At 45.7% G+C, this 20,683-nt stretch overlaps 1 protein-coding gene across 2 annotated transcripts in view; it reads left to right on the top strand.

Annotated features, from left to right (window-relative positions):
- The window catches only part of kcnd3 (potassium voltage-gated channel, Shal-related subfamily, member 3), a 328,767-nt gene extending 308,844 nt beyond the window's left edge, over nucleotides 1–19,923 (top strand). Inside the window, exons 6-8 of one of the 2 annotated variants that reach the window (XM_080209652.1) lie at nucleotides 4,748–4,807; nucleotides 13,394–13,644; nucleotides 19,561–19,923. In XM_080209652.1, the coding sequence (XP_080065778.1) occupies nucleotides 4,748–4,807; nucleotides 13,394–13,644; nucleotides 19,561–19,759 (510 nt within the window). In that variant the 3' untranslated portion in view covers nucleotides 19,760–19,923. The remainder of the gene's footprint in view (nucleotides 1–4,747; nucleotides 4,808–13,393; nucleotides 13,645–19,560) is intronic. The other variant, XM_080209653.1, reaches the window with a different exon arrangement.
- Nucleotides 19,924–20,683: the final 760 nt, after the last annotated feature.

Below are 20,683 nucleotides of genomic sequence, written 5' to 3'. Positions count from 1 at the left end.
TGATAGTGGAGTTGAACACTTTAGGAACTTTCAAGCAGTTATTGGATAGGCACATAGAGTACATCAGAATGATAGGGAGTAGGATAGCTTGATCTAGGGTTTGGGCATAGCTCGGCATAATATTGAGGGCCGAAGGGCCTGTACTGTGCTGTAATGTTCCATGTCCTATATTCTATGTTCTAAAGCATACTATTCATAGATAAGGAAAGGAGACAGTGCAGAATGTAGTGTTACAGTCATAGCTATGGTGTAGAGGAAGATCAACTTAATGTAAGGTAAGTCCATTCAAAAGTCTGACAGCAGCAGGGAAGAAGCTGTTCTTGAGTTGGTTGGTACGTGACCTCAGACTTTTGTATCTTTTTCCCAATGGAAGAAGGTGGAAGAGAGAATGTTTGGGGCGCGTGGGGTCCTTAATTATACTGGCAGTGGCAGAGGCAGCGGGAAGTGTAGACAGAGTCAGTGGATGGGAGGCTGGTTTGTGTGATGGATTGGCTACATTCAAGACCTTTTGTAGTTCCTTGCGGTCTTGGGCAGAGTAGGACCCATACCAAGCTGTGATAGAACCAAAAAGAATGCTTTCTATGGTGCATCTGTAAAAGTTGGTGAGAGTCATAGCTGACAAGCCAAATTTCCTTAGTCTTCTGAGAAAGTAGAGGCATTGTTGAGCTTTCTTAACTGTAGTGTCGGCATGGGGGGGGACCAGGACAGGATGTTGGTGATCTGGACACTTCCTACTTCGTCTGCATTGATGTAGAAAAGGGCATGTTCTCCTCTATGCTTCCTGAAGTCTATGACTATCTCCTCTGTTTTGTTGACATTGAGGGAGAGATTATTGTCGCTACACCAGAGTCTCTATCTCATTCCTGTACTCTGTCTCATCATTGTTTGAGATCCGACCCACTATGGTGGTGTCGTCAGCAAACTTGAAAATTGAATTGGAGGGCAATTCGACTACAAGAGACCTCACAGCCTACTGTGAATCCTTCACTTTATCAGACCCTCACTTCAACTTTGAATCATCAAAGCCAGTCAAGAAAACACAGGCCTGTCGCGTGAAAGTCATAAATCAGGGCATCAATTAATTGTAATCTTTAAAAGTGTGCTATCTTTATCTGTATTCCATCTCTGCCTGTTTCTTTGTATATCTGCAATGGGAGAGGGCAGTATCAGGCTTGCCTGTGAGGGTCCCTCAGTGCCTGATGGTAATGAGAGGTGACGGATAGCTTTTTGTGGTAAAGTGCTGAAAATTGGAGTTGACTCCTGAAGCCCAGACCCTGCACAACCAATCAACAATAACCAAGAAGCAAGAATGGGATTAGAAAAAATTCAAATCCAGTAGCATAATATCACCTTGTACTGCACTGTGACCTCTGCACTCTTCCATAATAGGTATCTTCCGAACAATTTAATTCTCTCTTAAAAATCTATTAATGTCCATTTTCTATAATAATCTGAGAAGGACTGCCAAATAAAAATTAACTCAGCATTCACAGGAGTGATTACTATCTCTGGCTAAGTGTCTCCTAATTTATTTTATGTTCTGGTTTAGTTTTAATAAAGCCCGTACACACTAATACAAAGCGAGAACCAGTGAGAAAAGCTCAATGTGTTAATGATGTTCATTGGAGCTTATTGCTCCATATGTTCCTATCAACCTTCCCCGTCCTCACAATTTGCCACACCGAGCATTGAGCAATTTAGCTTTTCAATTCTTTGAACGAGGTGGCACAGTGGCTAGCACAGCTGCCTCGCAGCGCCAGGGACCCGGGTTCAATTCCCGGCCTAGGGTCACTGTCTGTGTGGAGTTTGCATGTTCTCTCCGTGTCTGCGTGGGTTGCCCCGGGAGCTCCGGTTTCCTCCCACACTCCAAAGATGTGTGGGTTAGGCTGAGTGGCCATGCTAAATTGTTCCTTTGCATCAGGGGAATGAGCAGGGTAGATACAGGGAGGGTATTCCCAATGGTAGGGGAGTTCAGAATCAGGATTCGGAATGGACAATTTAGGACGGAGATGAAGAAACATTTCTTCACCCAAAGAGTGGTGAGCCTGTGGAATTGACTACCACAGGAAGTAGTTGATGCCAAAACATTGAATGTATTGAAGAGGCGGCTGTATATAGCTCTTGGAGCGAATGGGATCAAAAGCTATGGGGAGAAAGCAAAGTTTAAAGTTTATTTATTTGTGTCACAACGACATTAACACTGCAATGAAGTTACTGTGAAAATCCCCTAGTCGCCACACTCCAGCACCTGTTCGGGTACCCCGAGGGAGAATTTAGCATGGCCAATGCACCTAACCAGCACGCCTTTTGGACTGTGGGAGAAAACCGGAGCACTTGGAGGAAACCCACGCAGACACGGGGAGAATGTGTAGACTCCGCACTGAATCCAGTCCCCTAGCACTTGAGGCAGGTGCTGCTAACCACTGTGCCACCACAGGATTAGTCTGTTGAATTGGATGATCAGCCATGATCGTGATGAGTGCTAGAGCAGGCTCGAAGGGCCAAATGGCCTCCTCCTCCTGCTCCTATCTTCTACGCTTCCATGTTTCTATTAGGGGGGGTAAATATGTGGGGTTACGGGCTAGGGCCTGGGTGGGATTGGTTGTCATTGATGGGCTGAATGGCCTCCTTGTGCACTGTAGGGATCCTGTGATTCTAACTTGTGTGTATTTGCCACTGAACTTGCAGATTCCCCATTTCATATTTCAAGGCAGGCTTGAAAACTTCCCACGTTGAGGTAATTGAATATAAAAGTTAATTACACCATAACAAGTATGAGCTCCTCACTGAATACTTGTTGCAACCCAAAATTGTGAGTGCTCCTGACACACAGCAAGCAGCAATTTTCTAATTACCAACAATGGGAACGCTGAATTAATTACACTTCTTGACCGATTAAAATGCAAGTGATGAAGACTATGCTTGGTCTTTTGCAGTATAAATGACAGAGAAATTATCAGTGTTCCTCATTGTCACGCTTGTGAAACTGACAGTGGCTTCTGAGAAGCAGACATGCGCAGTTTAAATGCAAAAATCCAGATGTTGCTGTCAGTAATCCCCTGTTCCTCTGTAAGGCGTGATGTTGGAGTCCTCACTGATTCAGGGGCGGCACGGTGGCACAATGGCGAAGACTGCTGCCTCACAGCGCCAGGGTCCCGGGTTCGATTCCAGCCTCGGGTCACTGTCTATGCGGAGTCTGAACATTCTCCCCGTGTCTGTGTGGGTTTCCTGCGGGTGCTCCGGTTTCCTCCCGCACTCCAAAGGTGTGAGGGTTAGGTGGATTGGCCATGCTAAATTGTCCCTTAGTGTCAGGGGGACTAGCAGGGTAAATACTGAGAGATAGGGGCTGGCTGGGATTGTGGTTGGTGCAAACTCGATGGGCTGAATGGCCTCCTTCTGCACTGTATGATTCTATGGGCTATGATGGATATGAAGTAGAAATCACTGAACTTACATGAACTTCAACTTTCTATTCAGGTGGTAAAAACCCTTGAAAAGGTTTCACTTTACTGAATGAAGTAACCAAAGAATAAAGAACACAATAACTGCGTTTTAATGATGCATGAAGCAATGTTCCCTCTAAGTTCTGTTTGCTATGTTAGGGTGTCAGATCAGGAACCCCAAGATATGTTACAAAGCCAGGCTTGACCCCAACAACTTTCCTAATTTGACATTAATGTGAGAATAGGCTGTTTCACTCCAGGTAAGATTCTACTGGCAAACTAGGAAGCTTTTATCAAAATAAACTGCATTTACTAATACAGTTTAACTATAACAAATGAATTAGCTTAATTTTTAACAATTGAACAATGCTTAAACATGGCAAAATTTTTAACTGCTAACCACTATTAGTTCCAGTCAGCAATATTTCTCTTATAGACTTAAACCTCTCTTTTTAATTAGTTAGGAAAACACAAGCATACTTCCTTTGTCTTAGGTTACCGAGGTTGGAGCTTTCAGGAAGCCTTCGGAGAAAAGGACAAAGAGAGACACTGCTATCTTTCAGCAGCCCAGGCAGTGACTGCCTGTACTCTAAAATGAAAATGAAACTGTTTTTCCTGCCAGCTTAGCTTCTCCCACTAATCACATCACTCTGGCCCTGTCAATCAACCTAGTCGAAAACTGCATACCTAGTCTAAAATCCCATGAGAACCTAAATAAACAAAAGGTCTATTAACTCCACAAAGTAACAGATCTCCTACAGCTAGCAGCAAATGAAGTTAACACTAGAAAAGTATAAAACCGTACCACAGGAATCACATGAGCATAAAATCATTTGCTTGCAAAGTCTTTATCAAGGACACATTTGTTTTCTGATAGGTCAGTACAGCAATTGAATCATAGAATCCATACAGTACAGAAGGAGGCCATTTGGCCCATTGAGTCTGCACCAACCCCAATCCCACCCATGCCCTATTTCCATTACCCCACATATTTACCCTGCTAATCCTCCTAATACCAGGGTCAATTTAGCATGGCCAATCAACCTAACCCACACATCTTTGGAGTATGGGAAGAAACCAGAGCACCCAGAGGAAACACACGCAGGAACAGGGAGAAAGTGCAAACTCCACACAGACAGGATAAGATGGTGGTTAAGATTAAAGAATGTGATGATGAATTGTACCCACTCCAAACTCTTCCTTTCTCACTGATGTGGCTGAAAGAATTACAATGCTAAGATTAATGATTTGGAATTCAAAATGGTACAACTGATTTTCTTTTGTTTTGTCTCCTGTTGATGTAGGGATTGTCCTACCTGTTGGATGATCCCATCTTATCAGTCCGAACATCTGCTTCAACCAAGGTATGTCTTCTTCTTTTCCCAGTTCTACCTCAGTACAAGAGCTAAATGTCATGTTCGCTGGTTTGTGAATACTCACGAGATGTGATTGCTGCCCCAGTGTTTGATTGGCATAATTTTGGTGAATGTTACAACTCTGGGTGATCAGTCCAACAAAAGGTTCTGCTCATTAAGCCTTAACTAAAGGTTCAAAAGAATTGGTGTAATTTTGAAGTATCGTGCAGTGACACATTCTACTCTGCTTGTAAGCAACGAACACAATGTGCATTTATGTAGCACCTTTAACATTGTAAAACATCCCAAGGCACTTCACAGGAGTGGTGTCAGATAAGGAATTGACACTGAATCACATTAGGAGACTATAAGACAGGTGACCAAAGAATGAGTCTTTATGGACCACCTTCTCAGAGGAAAAAGATCTGAAGAGCCTTAGAGGTTTATGGGGGGAAATCCAGAGCTTAGGACTCCGGCAGTTGAAGGCTTGGCTGCCAACGGGGGGGACAAAAATCAAATTGGAGATGTACAAGAAGATAGGATGGGAGAAGTGCAGAGATATTGGATAGTTGTAGAGGGTTGCTGCCTGTAGAACTGTATCCAAAGAGATTTAACTGTCAGGAGTTGAGAGAGAAAAAGATTGGAGAGGTGAAACAATGGAGGAGAGCAAGGACAAAGTGTTCAAAGCATTTGTCAAGCTGTCGTGTATTCTATTGAAAAACATCCTACTTAAAGAACAATCAGGACTGCGATTTTTTTTTGTCTCTTTATAAATTTCCTTCATTCTTTTCTCAGTGAATAGTTGCTTGAAGTGATGGGGGACCCAAGGCCACATCAAGAATTCACAACTTCACTGGTTAGAAAACAAAGTACTTTATTAGCACAAATCCACACCGGGCATATTCTGGCAGTGAAGGATAATCTGGAATTCATCTCTTTCCTTTGCTCTTGCAATGTGAGCACTCCTGAACCCAGGTCCCTGGTGCTGTGAAGCAGCAGTGCTAACCATTGTGTCGCCGTGCCATCCATGTGGTGAAGGCACATCCACTGTTCTGTTGGGGAAGGAGTTCCAAGTGTTTGACCTAGTGAAGGAACAGTGATGTATTTCTATATCAGGGTAAGGCCTGACTTGGAGGTGAACTTGCAGACGGTAGTGGTCCCAAAACTCAGCTGTCCCTGTCCTCCTCTGTGATAGAGGTCTGGGATTGAAAGGTGCTGTCGCAGGAGCTTTGGTGAGTTGCTGCAGTATATCTTGTAGATGGTACACACTGCTGCCAATGTGTACCCGTAGAGGGATCTGGGCATGCAGGTCCACAGTTCCCTAAAAGTGACAATACAGGTGGTCAAGATGATAAAGAAGGCATATGGCACGCTTGCCTTCATCAGCCAGGGAATTGAGTACAAGAGTTGGGAAATCATATTGCAGCTATATAAAACCTTGGTTAGGCTGCATTTGGAGTATTGTGTGCATTTCTGATCACCATCCTACCAGAAGGATGTGGAAGCTTTAGAGAGAATGCAAAGAAGGTTCACCAGAATGTTGCCTGGCCTCGAGAGTGTTGGCTATGAGGAGAGGTTGAACAAACTAGGATTGTTTTCACTGGAAAGACGGAGGCTGATAGAGGTCTACAAAATTATGAGAGGCAGAGACAGGGTGGTTAGTCAGAGGCTTTTTCCCAGGGTGGAAGTCAATTACAAGGGGGCACAGATTCAAGGTGAGAGGGGGGGAAGTTTAAGGGTGATGTGCGGGGGGAGTTTTCTACTCAGAGCGTGGTGGGTGCCTGGAAGGCGCTGCCAGAGGAGGTGGTGGAAGCAGGCACATTAGCAACATTTAAGAGGCATCCGGAATGGTACATGAATAGGGAGGGAATAAAGGGATACGGACCGAGTAAGGGCAGAAGTTATTTTTAAATTAGGACATCACGATCAGCACAGGCTGGGAGGGTCGAAGGGCCTGTTCCTGTGCTTCACTTTTCTTTGTTCTTTATTTTTAGTGGGGTCTGTGATGGACTCTGTGTCCAACAAGCAACATACTCAACGAAGGAATAACATTTATGAGTTTCGGGAGCTAGTGCAAGTCCCAAATGATAGACAATTGAGTAGGAAGGTCAAAATGTGTGATCTATGGACCATAAGCAGAGAAAGTACGCTGATCCAATCAAATCTACCTTGCCTTGTGAAATGCATCACTGCACATATAGTATTGGAGCACGATGCAGAACAGAAGGTGAACATTCAGCCCATCGTGTTTAGGCTAGATCTCTGATATAGTGAAACAATTAGTCCCATTCGCCCTTGTTCTCTCAAATCCTCCTCTTCAGGTATTTATCCAATTCTCTATTGAAAGTTATAATTGAATCAGCTTCCACCAGCCTTCAGGTGGTTCCTTCCTGATTATGATAGCCCGCTGCATGAGAATTCGTCCTCTCGTGGCCTCTCTCCTTTCCTCAATCTTCTTCAATCTGAGTCCTCTGGTTATTCAGCCTTCTGTCACAGGAAACATCTTCTCCTGATTTACTCAGACAAAACCATTCATGATTTTCAACCCCTCTACCAGTCTCCTCTGAACCCTCTCTGCCTCACGGAGGAGAGCTCACCTTTCCCAGTTTCTTAACATAATTGGAATTCCTCATCTCTGCCACCTTTCTGCTGAATCTCTTTGCCACTTTATCTGTTGCGCGGCGAAATGCAGATTTGGTTGACATTTCCTGTGACAGTAAGAGTTAAATATTAAAACGCAGACATAAAACTGTCCACAAACAGAAATAGGCACAAACAGGGGCAGGTTCTACCATCTCGCCCGCTACAGGAATCAGAGCAGGCGAGGGGCAGATCATGGAAAGGTCCATTGACCTCAAGCTGGATTTTCTGGTTTCAGGATGTGTGTGGCTGGAAAATCTCACCCGCAGAGTTGAAAAGTTTATTTATTAGTGTCACAAGTAGGCTCACATTAACACTGCAATGAAGTCACTGTGAAAATCCCCTAGTTGACACAGTCCAGCACCTGTTTGGGTACACCGAGGGAGAATTTAGCATGGCCAATGCACTTAACCAGCACGTCTTTCAGACTGTGGGAGGAATTCAGAGCATGCGGAGAAACCCACACAGACATGGGGAGAACATGCAGACTCCACACAGACATACGGAGATACACACGTACGCAAAAATATACACGCACACAGTAAATAAAATACAGATGGACAGTTATACACAAGCACATATACATAGCCACATACTTGGACCTACAATACAAGAATTTTGGGCGGCATGATGGCACAGTAGTTAGCACTGCTGCCTCACAGCTCTGGGGATCTGGATTCAATTCTTGGCTTGGGTCGCTGTCTGTGTGGAGTTTGCACATTCTCTCCATGTCTGCGTGGGTTTCCTCCGGGTGCTCTAGTTTTATCCCACACTCCTTAGATGTGCAAGTTGGGTGCATTGGCCATGCTAAATTGCCTCTTAGTGTCCCAAGATATGAGGTTAGAGAAATTAGTGGGGTAAATATGCGGGGTTTCGAGGATCGGGCTTGGGTGGGATTGTTGTCGGTGCAGACTCGATGGGTTGAATGACCTCCTTCTACACTGTTGGAGAATCTATGATTCTATGAATTATATGGCACAGAATGAGTCCATTAGCCCCAGCACCGAGAGCCAGCTCTTTGAATGAATCATCCAATTAATTCTCCCTGCTAATTCCCCACAATCTTGCTGGTTTTGCTTTCAAGTGCTTGTCAAATCCCCTTTTGAGTTGCTGCTAGATCAGCTTCCCCTGCCCTCGCGGGCAACACATTCCAGATCATAATTACTCAAAGGGCATTTATTGTTCCTCGTAATTTCTCTGCCTTTATTTTGCCAATTATCTCTCAGTCACATAAAAGAGAATATACTGAATGTGCTGAAACCGTATCAATTAGCGAAAGAGCATTTGGAGTAGATTTTCAGTGGAAGGTTTTCAGAGAGTGATAAATACTTGGCAGAAGCTGCCAAACATGGTGATGGAAATTTAAACATTATTTAGTTCAATATTTGACACTTGGCCCAACAAGCATTCTCGATATCCACAACCGCTCGCTTGAAGAGATCCGATGTGAATTCCCGTGTAGGAAACAGAAGCTTTCTAATGTTTACCATTTCATGCATAAATATGGTAAATTCTACAATTGTATTCGAAAATCTAGCCTTCAGGGCCAGATTGGAACCCTTTACACTTCATGAAGTTGATTAAACATTCCGCAGCTAGTACCAACATTCCTGGGTGATAATTTTCATCTTTCACATCTGGCCAAAGTATCTGAATAAAGATTTAAAAAAAACCAATCCCACTACCGTGCCCCCCCCCACCTCCCCCCGCCATTCCATTCTACCAATCCCATCCCAATCCGTTCCCTTCCAATCCATCTGTTCTGAAGCCAATCCGTGCCCTCCCATTACATCTGACTGTACCCCAACCCACCCCAATTCCCCCTCAACTAATCCACCCCATCCCTTCCCAAATCATCGCACCCTATTCCTTCAAAACTTACACCAATCCATTCCATCCCACCCCTCACAGCACACCCCAGAGAACGGCACAGTTGCACAGTGGTTAGCACTGCTGCCTCACAGTGCCAAGGAACCTGGGTTAGATTCTGGTCTTGGGTGACTGTCTCTGCAGAGCTTGCAGCTTCTCCCTGTGTCTGCATGGGTTTCCTCCGGGTGCTCTGGTTTCCTCCCACACTCCAAAGATGTGCAGGTTAGGTGGATTGGCCATGCTAAATTGCCCCTTAGTATCCCAAGAGGTGCAGCAGTCAGGTGGTTTGACCATGCTAAGTTGCCTCTGAATGTCCAAGGGTGTGTAGGTTAGATGGATTGGCCATGCTAAATTACCCCTTAGTGTCCAAAGATGTGTAGGTTAGATGGATTGGCCATGCTAAATTACCCCTTAGTGTCCAAAGATGAGTAGGTTAGATGGATTGGCCATGCTAAATTGTAGCTTAGTGTCCAAGGATGTGTAGGTTAAGTGGATTGGCCATGTTAAATTGCCCCTTAGTGCCCAAAGATGTGTAGGTTAGATGGATTGGCCATGCTAAACTGCCCCTTAGTGTCCAAGGATGTGTAGGTTAAGTGGGTTGGCCATGCTAAATTACTCCTTAGTGTCCAAGGATGTGCAGGTTAGGGGACTTAGCAGAATAAAAGCATGGGGTTTCGGAGGGGGGAAGAGTTAGTTGCTGGTGGGTGGTGGATGGTGGGTGAGTAAGATGCTCTGTTGGAAAGTTGGTTCAGACACAATGGGCCAAATGGCCATCCTTCTGCACTGTGGGTGTTCTATGATTCCATCACTTTTTAACCCATCTCATCCAACATTCCTCATCACATCACTCCCAACTCAACTCAGTCCACCCCAGAGGCAATACTGAAACTCGCCTCCCATAGGCTTTATTCTTTAAGGGTTATTATCAGATTATCTGAACATAATTACTGTGCGAAGTGAAGAGAAGGACATAGCCACAGCATCAATCATTGCTCAGAAAGGCACTGAGAAGGAGTAGGTCACATAAAAGATGACATTAGTGAGAGAGTAGTTTTCAGTCTAACTCTCAGGAGAGTTGTTTGACTTCGCCAGAGTAACTGTTCTATTTCTGAAAGCGTACATGCTTTATGCAAATTCAAGTGCAGGACCATGAAATGGACGCTGTTAACTTCTAACGACTGGATTGACTGGAATAGTTTAAAAAGGGACAAGTTCTCCACAGACAAGTCCTTCAGTTCTATTTTTTCCTTTTAATGCAAAGGATGCGCCGAAAGGCCAGTGATGGTATTATCAGCAAGAAATGATATTACTGAGAGGGGTGGGGAGGCGGGTTAGAGAGTCCGGGGGTGGGGGCCGGTTAAAGATGGGGTGCCATCTTAGGGGGAGGTACTGTCAATGGGCACAGGACTCTACCCCCACCCTAAAGATAGTGCCAACTATCTTTTTTCATTCATTTTCTGGGATGTGATTTATTGTCCATCCCTAACTCCCCTTTCAGAAAGCATCTGAGAATCAACCACATTGCTGTGGCTCTGGAGTCACATGTAGGCCAGGCCAGGCAAGGATGGCAGATTTCCTTCCCTAAAGGGCCTCAGTGAACCAGATGGGTTTTTACGACAATCCGCAATGGTGTCACGGACATCAGTAGACCTCCGATTCCAGATTTCCGTTATTGAATTTTCATTATCTGCCGTGCTGCGATTCGAACCCAGGTCCCCACAGCCTTACCCTGGGTCTCTGGATTGCTAGTCCAGTGGCAACACTGCCTCTTCTGCAGTGAAAGCTGCCGGGGCAACCAGCCTTTCCCTACCACATGTAAAATAGCAGCAGATGTCAAATGGCTGGCTACGTAAGGGCCTCAATAGGTCTCAGAGCAGCGAGCTGTCTGATCCCTCCAGCACCCCCCCCAATCATTATTGTAGGGAAAGGTCACGGTGGAGGGGAAGGAAGGCCAGCCGCCTTGTTTCATGAGTCACCCTCCCTTCAACTATGCCGTCAGGAGAGGGAAAGTAAACTGTGTGTGGTTTGGTTTAGCCTGAGTTCACTTCCCAGTAAATATTCAGCCACAATAGTAAAGTTTTCAACTCAGCACCAACTGACACTGGCTTGAGAACCTTCCCCAGAATCGAGCATGGGGTGTTCAGCTCAGTGAGAGGCATTCCCATCTCTGAGTCATAAAATTGTTTGTCTGCACCCTGCTTCCGAACACCTGAGAGGTTAATCGAGGCTAGCATCTAATCCCTCCACCACCAACGCTCAGTAGCAGCAGTGTGTCCCATCTACAAGATTCAGCAATTCACCAAAGATCCTGAGTCAGAACCTTCCAAACCCACGACCACTTCCATCTAGAAGGACAGCAGGTACATGGGAACACCGCCACCTGCAAGCTCCCCTCCAGCCTGACTTGGAAATATATCGCCATTCCTTTGCAGTCGCTGGATCAAAATCATGGAATTCCCTCCCTAGCAGCATTGTGGGTCAACACACGGCACGTGGACTGCAGCGATTGCGGGAGGCAGCTCACCACCACCTCTTCAAAGACAACTAGGGATGGGCAATAAATGCTGGCCAGCCAGCGAGGCCCATGTCCCATGAATGAGCGAAAGAAAGATACTCCAGTGAAGGAGTGCCGCACTGCCAGCAGTGCCAACATTTGGTTCAAACTTAAGTCTAGATCCCATCTGCTCTCCCCCATGGATGTGAAATCACCCAAGTACTATTCTGAAGGAGCGAAGGGGATCTTTCCCCCGTGGCCTGACCAATATTTAACCCGCAAACAATGTTGATAAAACCTATGGCCTGAATGTTGTCTCATTGCAATTTGTTGGAGCTTGCTGTGCTGAAATTAGCTCCCGCTTTTCCTCCACTGTAACAGTAATTACACTTCAAAAAAGTATTTTATTTGTTGTAAAGCCCTTTGGAGTGTCCTGAGGTTGTGAATGGTGCTATATAAATGCAAGCTCTTTAAAAATGTTGTCTAGTTTACATAGGCTTGAAACTAAGGAGACAGTGGCCAAGAAGTATTATCACTAGACTACTAACCCAGAAAACCCAGGTTCAAATCCCACCATGGCAGATGGTGGAATTTGAATTCAATAAAAAATATCTGGAATAAAGAATCTACTGATGACCATGAAACAATTGTGGGGAAAACCCGTCTGGTTTCACTGATGTCCTTCAAGGAAGGATGATGTGGAGATTCTGGGGTTGGACTGGGATGGGCACAGTAAGACATCTCTCAACAGAAGGTTAAAGTCCAACAGGTTCATTTGAAATCACGAGCTTTTGGAGCACTGCCCCTTCACCAAGTGAGTGAATGAATCAGGTGAGTACATCCTCACTCACCTGATGAAGGGGCAGTGCTCCAAAAGCTCATGATTCCAAATAAACCTCATAGAATCATAGAATCTTACAGTGCATCCTACATTCAGCCCATCGAGTCTGCCCTGACCACGATCTCACCCAGGCCCTACCCCCATAACCCCATGCATTTACCCTAGCTAATCTCCCTGACACTAAGGGGCAATTTAGCATGGCCAATCCACCTAATCCACTTTTGGACTGTGGGAGGAAACTCCACACAGACACGGGGATAACGTGCAAACTCCACACAGACAGTGACCCAAGCCGGGAATCGAACCTGTTGGGCTTTAACCTGGTGTTGCGAGGGTTCTTATTTTCGGGAAGGAAATCTGCCGTCCTTACCTGGTCTGGCCTACATGTGACTCCAGAGCCACAGCAATGTAATTGAGTCTCAACTGCCCTCCAAGGGCAACTAGGAATGGGCAATAAATGCTGGCCAGCCAGCAACACCCATGTCCCACATATGAATTTTTTTAAAAATAGCTTCTTGGAATATTCCTTTTTGCTGAGGGATTAATCAATATTAACTTCACTCATTGACGGCACACGCAAAAATATTCACACAGAAATGAAATTACATTAACTTTCATATAAGAATGTCAAAATCACAAACTCATATTGGATCTAATGCAGTTGATTATTCTGTATCAAAGGTATTGTGATAGGTGCTTTGCCAGATGCATTCACAGTTTAAACGTATAATCTCCTCTCACATTTTATCAGAACCACGAGTTTCTTGATGAGCCAATTTATGAGCAAAACTGCCTGGAAGGTTCAATGCAGAATTGCCCATCAACTCACAGCCCATCTCTGTCCTCTGAGTCTGGGACAACCAGTACTTGCTGCTCCCGCCGCAGTAACAAGAAGTCCACTCACCTTCCCAACTCCAGCGTGTCGGCAGCTCAGCTCAGGAGCATGCAGGAACTCAGCACCATTCAGATCCAGAGTGGAGAGCAGGCCTCCTTCAACACCAGGTAACACCAGAGAGCTCGTTCATCGAAAGCAACAGCCGAGAGACCTGTTTCCACGGGGGGGCTAGGTGTGTTTTTTTTTGAGGGATTACCTGGTTAGCGTTGAGGAGGGAGGTCTTATGGCACAGTGGGTAGCGACCCTACCTCTGATCCAGAAGCTCTGGGTTCAAGCACCTTTAGAAGACACAAGGTGTGTCCATAATGTGATTGATTTCAGCCTGTAAATCTTCGAGTGCATCCAATGCCAGTTATTAAGAGTGTTTTCTGTTGCCACACTGCAGAACATAATGGCAAACCACTCCAGTATCTTGCCAAGCATAATCAGGGACCAACCCAATGGAAGTCTGTGGTTGCCAATGCCCTCTTAGGGCACTGTACCTTTAAGAGGGAGAGTGTTGAGGGATGGAGGTAAAAGAGAGAGTACTCTAATGAATTTCTGGTAAATAAGGCATTATGTTTTCGGGACTGTTTCATCTTTAGGCCCCTTACATTTCGTTAAACCTTAGGCAGTACCAGATATACAAAAACAGGAATAGGAATGAGAATGGATTTGTTTTTTTTAAACACAGCCAGTAGTCGTGACCTGGAATCATAGAATCCCTACAGTGCAGAAGGTGGCCATTCATTCCATCGAGTCTGCACAACCACAATCCCACCCAGACCCTATCCCTATAAACCCATGCATTTACCCGAGCTAGTCCCCCGATACCAAGGGGCAATTCAGCCTGGCCAATCCACCTAACCTGCACATCTTTGGACTGTGGGAGGAAACTGGAGCACCTGAGCATACCCACACAGACACAGTGAGAATGTGCAAACTCCACTCAGACAATGACCCAAGCCGGGAATCGAAGCCAGGTCCCTGGTGCTGTGAAACATCAGTGCTAACCACTGTGCCATCCTGGTTGACTCAATGATATCTTTCATGAAGAGATTGGGAAAATACGCAGAGTTTCCAGAGCGATAGGGAAGGAGCAGGGCAAGGGTGGGACTAATTGGATAGCTCCTTCAAAGAGATAGCACAGGCACAATGGGCCAAGTGGTCTGTTTCTTTGTGTAAGATCCTATGAGTTGCTCTGGCTCATTCCCTGGAAGGACGTGAATAGAACGAGAAGTCTCACACAGCAGGCTGTGATCGGCCCCCATTTATGCGCATCTCATCTTAGCCAAGGTCGTTTAACCATCACCCATTTCAACCCCAATAAATGCAGAACGTTTACTGACGGGAGTGCTATATATACATTGTTTGCTTTAATTGAGTGTCTGCTGTTCACAACTCATACAAGATAGTGTTTGTAAAGAACGAGCAGATATATTAATCTACAAAATCTTGAGTGACATGTCGATGTAAAAACTGCCCACTGAATCCAACTTTACAACTTTGATATAATGGATAACTTCATGCATTTTTCAGAATACTTAGACCTCTGAGTGCTTACTGGCTGATTTATTATTGAAGATAAGACATCAAATATTGATAAATACTATGCTGTTTCAATGTTCGAGGAAAGCTATCCTTGAAATGGCGCCCTGTGCAAAATGATTACCAACAGTACTGGTATCACCCGAAAGCAAATGGGCCCCTTAATAATCAAAAATTTCAAGGGTATATCTGAAGATGTGATTGTGCTGAGGAATGAAAGGCTGCTCTGAATTTACCCCATTCTCCTTGGGAGATGGATTGAAGGATTAGGCAAACACATATCTGATTGAAGGCTGCACCGAGAATGTGAACCTTTTATCTGTGGGCATAATGCAAAGTTTAAGAAATGTCTGTGAAAAGCGTTGATGTCAGAAATCATCTTGGGGACTGCGATTAAGCCTTTCTGTCCCTGAGGCTCAGCAAGTAGACATGTATGCTTGGCCCAATTGACTGAGATCTCCATGGATAAAATATTTCATGCGTTCATATCCAACCTGCGGCCACTGACTTAACAGAGACCGTCTTCCATGTCCCTCTGCTCTGCTCCTGATTCGTGGCATCATTGGCAAGGCCAAGCTTTATTACACATCCCTAATGCCTTTGAGAAGTTGGAGGGGGACCAAATTGAATGGCCGCAGCCCATGTGTATTATTATGTGGATTTCAATGAAACATGGTACAGATAGGGAATGACCCATGGAAGAACGGGTTAGTGTTTGGTGAGGGTACAGATCTGGATCAATTAGCATTGGGAGAGAGGGCAAATTGACATTTACATTTTGGTTTATCTTATTTAGAACCTTGGTTATTTTAGAATGTGGTAGGAAGGTCTCAGCTGCTGTCAAAATGTGAGCAGAGTTTTCAGAGCAGATTGTTTTATATGAATTGGCCTGAGGCTTCCTGAGTGAAGTGGAAGCTCTTAATATAAAGATTGCTTTATTTGGCTTTGAAGTTAAAGAGCTCTTTAACTTCTTATAATTATATTTAATTATAATTAATGAATTATATATAATTATATTTAACTATATAACTTTAACTTATAATTATGCAGCTCTTTGGTGTAATAATAATGCTACATTAACACAGTGTGATGTAGGTATCTGCTCTACTGAATGTCCCCTTCATCTAGTTAATGTTTCTGTGATCTTCTAAACTTTTCACCTTTATTCTTCCTAAACTTTCAATATACAACCCGTTCTCCTTTCCATATTCCTGCATGTTTCCTTGTTCTTATTTCTCCACGAACTTAAATATTGGGGGTGATTCTCCCATAAAGAATTCAAAGTGTCGAATCTGTGTGAAAACTGGAGTAAATCCCACAGGATTTTCCCCACCCTCTGTGCACTGCTGAGTGCACTAGTGTGAACACACTGAAAAGATGGAGGCAACGCCTAGCCCCACGGGAGAGGCCGGCAGCGTAGATCTGAGCCCGTGCGCCAACCTGTCAGCGCCGAGCTCTGCACGTGCGCAGTAGCCCTGCACTGCCGCCCTCCCGATTGCTGGCCCGCCCCACGAACCCCACATCTCCAGCCGTGCGATATCCCCCTCCCCTTCCCCACGACCCAATCGCCGGCCCCGTGACCGTGTCCCAGCCACAACTCCCCACCCTCCCAGCCCACCCTGATTTCCAGCACCCCACCCCACCCCCCCCCCCCCCCCGATTTCCCCCCCCCCCCTACAGATCCGCACAATACTACCCTGCAGTGCCGACCCTCCACCCGCAGTGCCAACACACACCTCCCCACCCCCACCCCACTCCCCACCCCCACTTCAGTCCCAGGCCCCCTAGCCATATTTAAATTATATTTAAATGTCCTGTTGAATACATAATACAGATTCATGCCTATTTCTGGTGCGGAGCTGATAGTGCCAGAAATTCGGGGCTGGACGCCCTGTGTGCACTGTGTTAATCCGGCCCCACTTTTTTAGCGCAGTGGGATGGGAGAATCGCCCCCATCGTCTTTTTCTTCCATTCTTGGGATTCGGTTTTTTTTTGACAAGGTTGGCTCGTCCTTACTTGCATTTGAAAAGGAAATCGTTTCTCCATTTCTATCCCATTGAATTAATTTTGCACTTTGGCCTCCTGAATTCGATTACCCCCTCAATCACCTGTTCTTGCCACAGAAGCAAGTTCATGCAACGCGTTCCCACAACTCAATCCTTTCGGCCCTGTGACTATTCTGGGACTGCTGCAGTCTGTGTATTGAAGATGACCCCACGCTGCTGCTGGGTTGGTAGAACCTTGACTCTGATCCAGCGACCATGAAGGAGCAGCTGATCTGTGTCCAGGTCAGGGTAGCGGGTGATTTCGCGGGGTGTTTGAATGGTGGTGTTTCCATTCATCCACTCCAATTTTCTCCCACAGTCCGAAAGATGTGCAGGTTAGGTGGATTAGCCAGGCTAAATTTCCTCTTAGTGGCAGGGGGATTAGCAGGATAAATATGTGGGATTATGGGAATAGAGCCTGAGTGGGATTGTGGTTGGTACAGACTTGATGGGCTCAATGGCCTCCTTCTGCACTGTAGGGATTCTATGATTCTACATATTCTTCGAATTAGAATTGAGGTGTTTAAAGATGCATTTTCTCACACAAAGAATGGATAGAACTCTGGAACTCTCCCCTGAAACCCCTGGGGGTCATCTGACAATCTCAAGGTGAAAAAGGATAGATTTTTGTTCAGTCAGAAAATAAAGGTCAAATGGAGAAATGTGGGCAAGTGCTGGTGATGTGTAAATCAGCAATGATATTAATGAATGGCAGACGGGGGGGTGGTGGTGGGATTGGAAAGTTCTGAAGGCTGAATGGTCGGCTTCTTGTGGGGCAGCACGTTGGCACAGTGATTAAGCATTGCTGTCTCACAACGCCAGGGACCCGGGTTCAATTCCGACTTCAGGTGAGCACAGTAGGAAGTCTTACAACACCAGGTTAAAGTCCAACAGGTTTATTTGGAATCACGAGCTTTCAGAGCTCCTTCTGCATATATGTTGGTGAATCCAAATCTCCACCCACCTGACGAAGGAGCAGCGCTCCAAAAGCTCGTGACTCCAAATAAACCTGTTGGACTTTAACCTGGCGTTGTGAGACGTCTTACTGTGCCCACCCCAGTCCAACGCCGGCATCTCCACTTCATGGCTTTAGATGATTGTGTGGAGTTTGCAAATTCTCCCCGTGTCTGTATGGATTTCCTCCGGGTGCTCCGAGTCTCTCCCGCAGTCCAAAGATGTTAAGGTTAGATGGATTGACCATGGTAAATTGCCCCTTAGTGTCCCAAGGTGTGTGGGTTACATGGATTAGCCATGGTACAAAGAACAATAAAAATTACAGCACAGGAACAGGCCCTTCAAGCCTGCACCAACCATGCTGCCCGACTGAACTAAAACCTTCTTATCTCAGGGACCTTATCCTTCTATTCCCATCCTACTCGTGTAGTTGTCCAAATGCCCCTTAAGATTCACTATTGTATCCGCTTCCACTATCTCCCCTGGCAGCCAGTTCCAGGCACCCACCACCCTCTGTGTAAAATATTTGCCTCGTATATCTCCTTTAAACCTTGCCCCTCGCACCTTAAACCTGTGCCCCCCTAGTAACTGACTCCTCCAGCCTGGGAAAGAGCTTCCGACTATCCGCGCCCCCCATAATCTATCAGGTCTCCCCTCAACCTCCGTCGTTCCAATGAGAACAAATGTGTGGGGATACAGGGATAGGGCAAGATACTCTATCAGAGAGTAGCTGCAGACTCGATGGGTGCACTGCACTGTAGGGATTACAAAGAACAGCACAGGAAACAGGCTCTTCGGCCCACGCCACCCATTTTAACTCTCAGTGAGTGCCTTATTCAAGTCTCTTCTACCTACAGCTTTTGTCTACATCTGGTGTACTCCACAATAAAGGGACTCAAATTTAGGGAATTGGGGGGATTAGCAGGGTAAATGTATGGGATTGTGCAGATAGGATCTGGGTAAGCTGCTCTGTCAGGGAGCTGTCGCAGATTCAATGGGCAGAGTGGCCTCCTGCACTGCATTTGAAGCACTCCAGAATTATAGCGGGGGGGGGAATAGCTTGATCTTGGAATTGGACGTAGCTCAGCACAACATTGAGGGCCGAAGGGCCTGTACTGTGCTGTAATGTTCTATGTATAAATGTGTGCGCCAGAATAAGGGAGATCCAATTTAGGGACAATTTATTGACACCAATCAGCCTAAAAAGCACGTTTTTGGGGTTTCCGGAGCACCCGGAGAAAACCCACGCAAGCACGGGGAGAATGTGCAAAGTCCCACAGACAGGGACCCAGGCTGGAGATCCGACCCGGGTCCCTGGAACTGCACGGCAGACAGTGATAGTCTCTGAGCTGTCCTGTTGCCTGTCAATTGGACCTGAAGCACTAGGCAACTCTCGAATTCTGTAGTAAATTCTGTTCTCCACGTTCCTGGAACATGGCTAGTGTTTGAGTTGCAGGCGTTAACCGTTTCTTTCCTTGTTCCCCCCCACTTTTGCAGTCGTTCCAGCCTGAATGACAAGTCGGAGGAGAGCCTAAGAATCAACTGCAAGAGCTCCCAGATCACCACAGCGATTATCAGCATCCCCACACCTCCTGGCACCACACCCGAGGGGGAGAACCGGCCTCCCATCCCCAACCAGTCCAGCACCAGCACGAAAGCCACAAGCTGTAATATTGTAAAAGTGTCTGCCTTGTAAAAAAACAAAGTATATATCAAACCCTGCCCTCGCTCTCAGTCACCCTGACATCCTCAAGATCGCATGACATTGGCAATCGCATGGCAAGGGTGAAAAATGTGGACGAGACCAAAGCCTACGGCCAGGGTGAGGGTGATGAGACATCACCGCGTTTGCGTCTCTAAGCAATGGCACAGTTCCAATCAATTTTTTTTTTAATTTCTTTTTTTTCTGTTTGATGAGGAGACTTACCGGGAAGACTCAGAAGAGGATGGACACTGGAGAGACTCAATGGGAGGGGAGGGGAGGGACACAGTTTGGAACAACAGCAGTTTATGAAAAGGAACCAGCCCCACATCGCTTCATTTTTTTTAAGTACTGTACCTATCTTAGGTGACGTTGGAGATGGATAATATTTATTCACCAGTTAGTAACGTGAGAAGGCGAGCCGATTTCCAAAAAAATAAGAAGGGCAAGCAAGACTTTTTTCCTCCCCCCCCCAACTCCTGGAAGAGTAAGCTCAGAACTAAAAGAGTGACGGCTCGCTAAAGACAAATAATTCAGGCTCACAGCTGTTGTTGCCGTCACCCCACTTTTCGACACGTTTCTAGTGTGTGCATTACACGTGGAATAGAGAAAACAAAACAGCTATTAACCGCTGGTGGCGGCTAAACTCGTCTGCTTCTGGTCTAGAGTAACGATAAGCTTTTATTTCTGCTGTTTAACCTATGTGACATCTCAGTGTGCATTAATCACTGCAAGCAGTATTGTGCGAACATGGTGTTTTGTCAGTTATATACGATCTGTGTGTGTATTGTGTGCAAAACATGGTACCCAGCGAATTAAGCCATTCCACGCACTGATTTCTCTCTTCCCAAGTTCCATTCCGTTCACTCTCACTTAAGTAGCGTGACTTTTATTAGAGGTAGTTGAGGAAAACAAAAA

This window comes from Carcharhinus amblyrhynchos, chromosome 22, assembly GCF_965287045.1.
Source record: "Carcharhinus amblyrhynchos chromosome 22, sCarAmb.v2.hapA, whole genome shotgun sequence".
Taxonomy (NCBI): Eukaryota; Metazoa; Chordata; class Chondrichthyes; order Carcharhiniformes; family Carcharhinidae; genus Carcharhinus; species Carcharhinus amblyrhynchos.
Note: the sequence above shows the minus strand (reverse complement) of the source record. Positions and strands in the feature narration are given on the sequence as shown.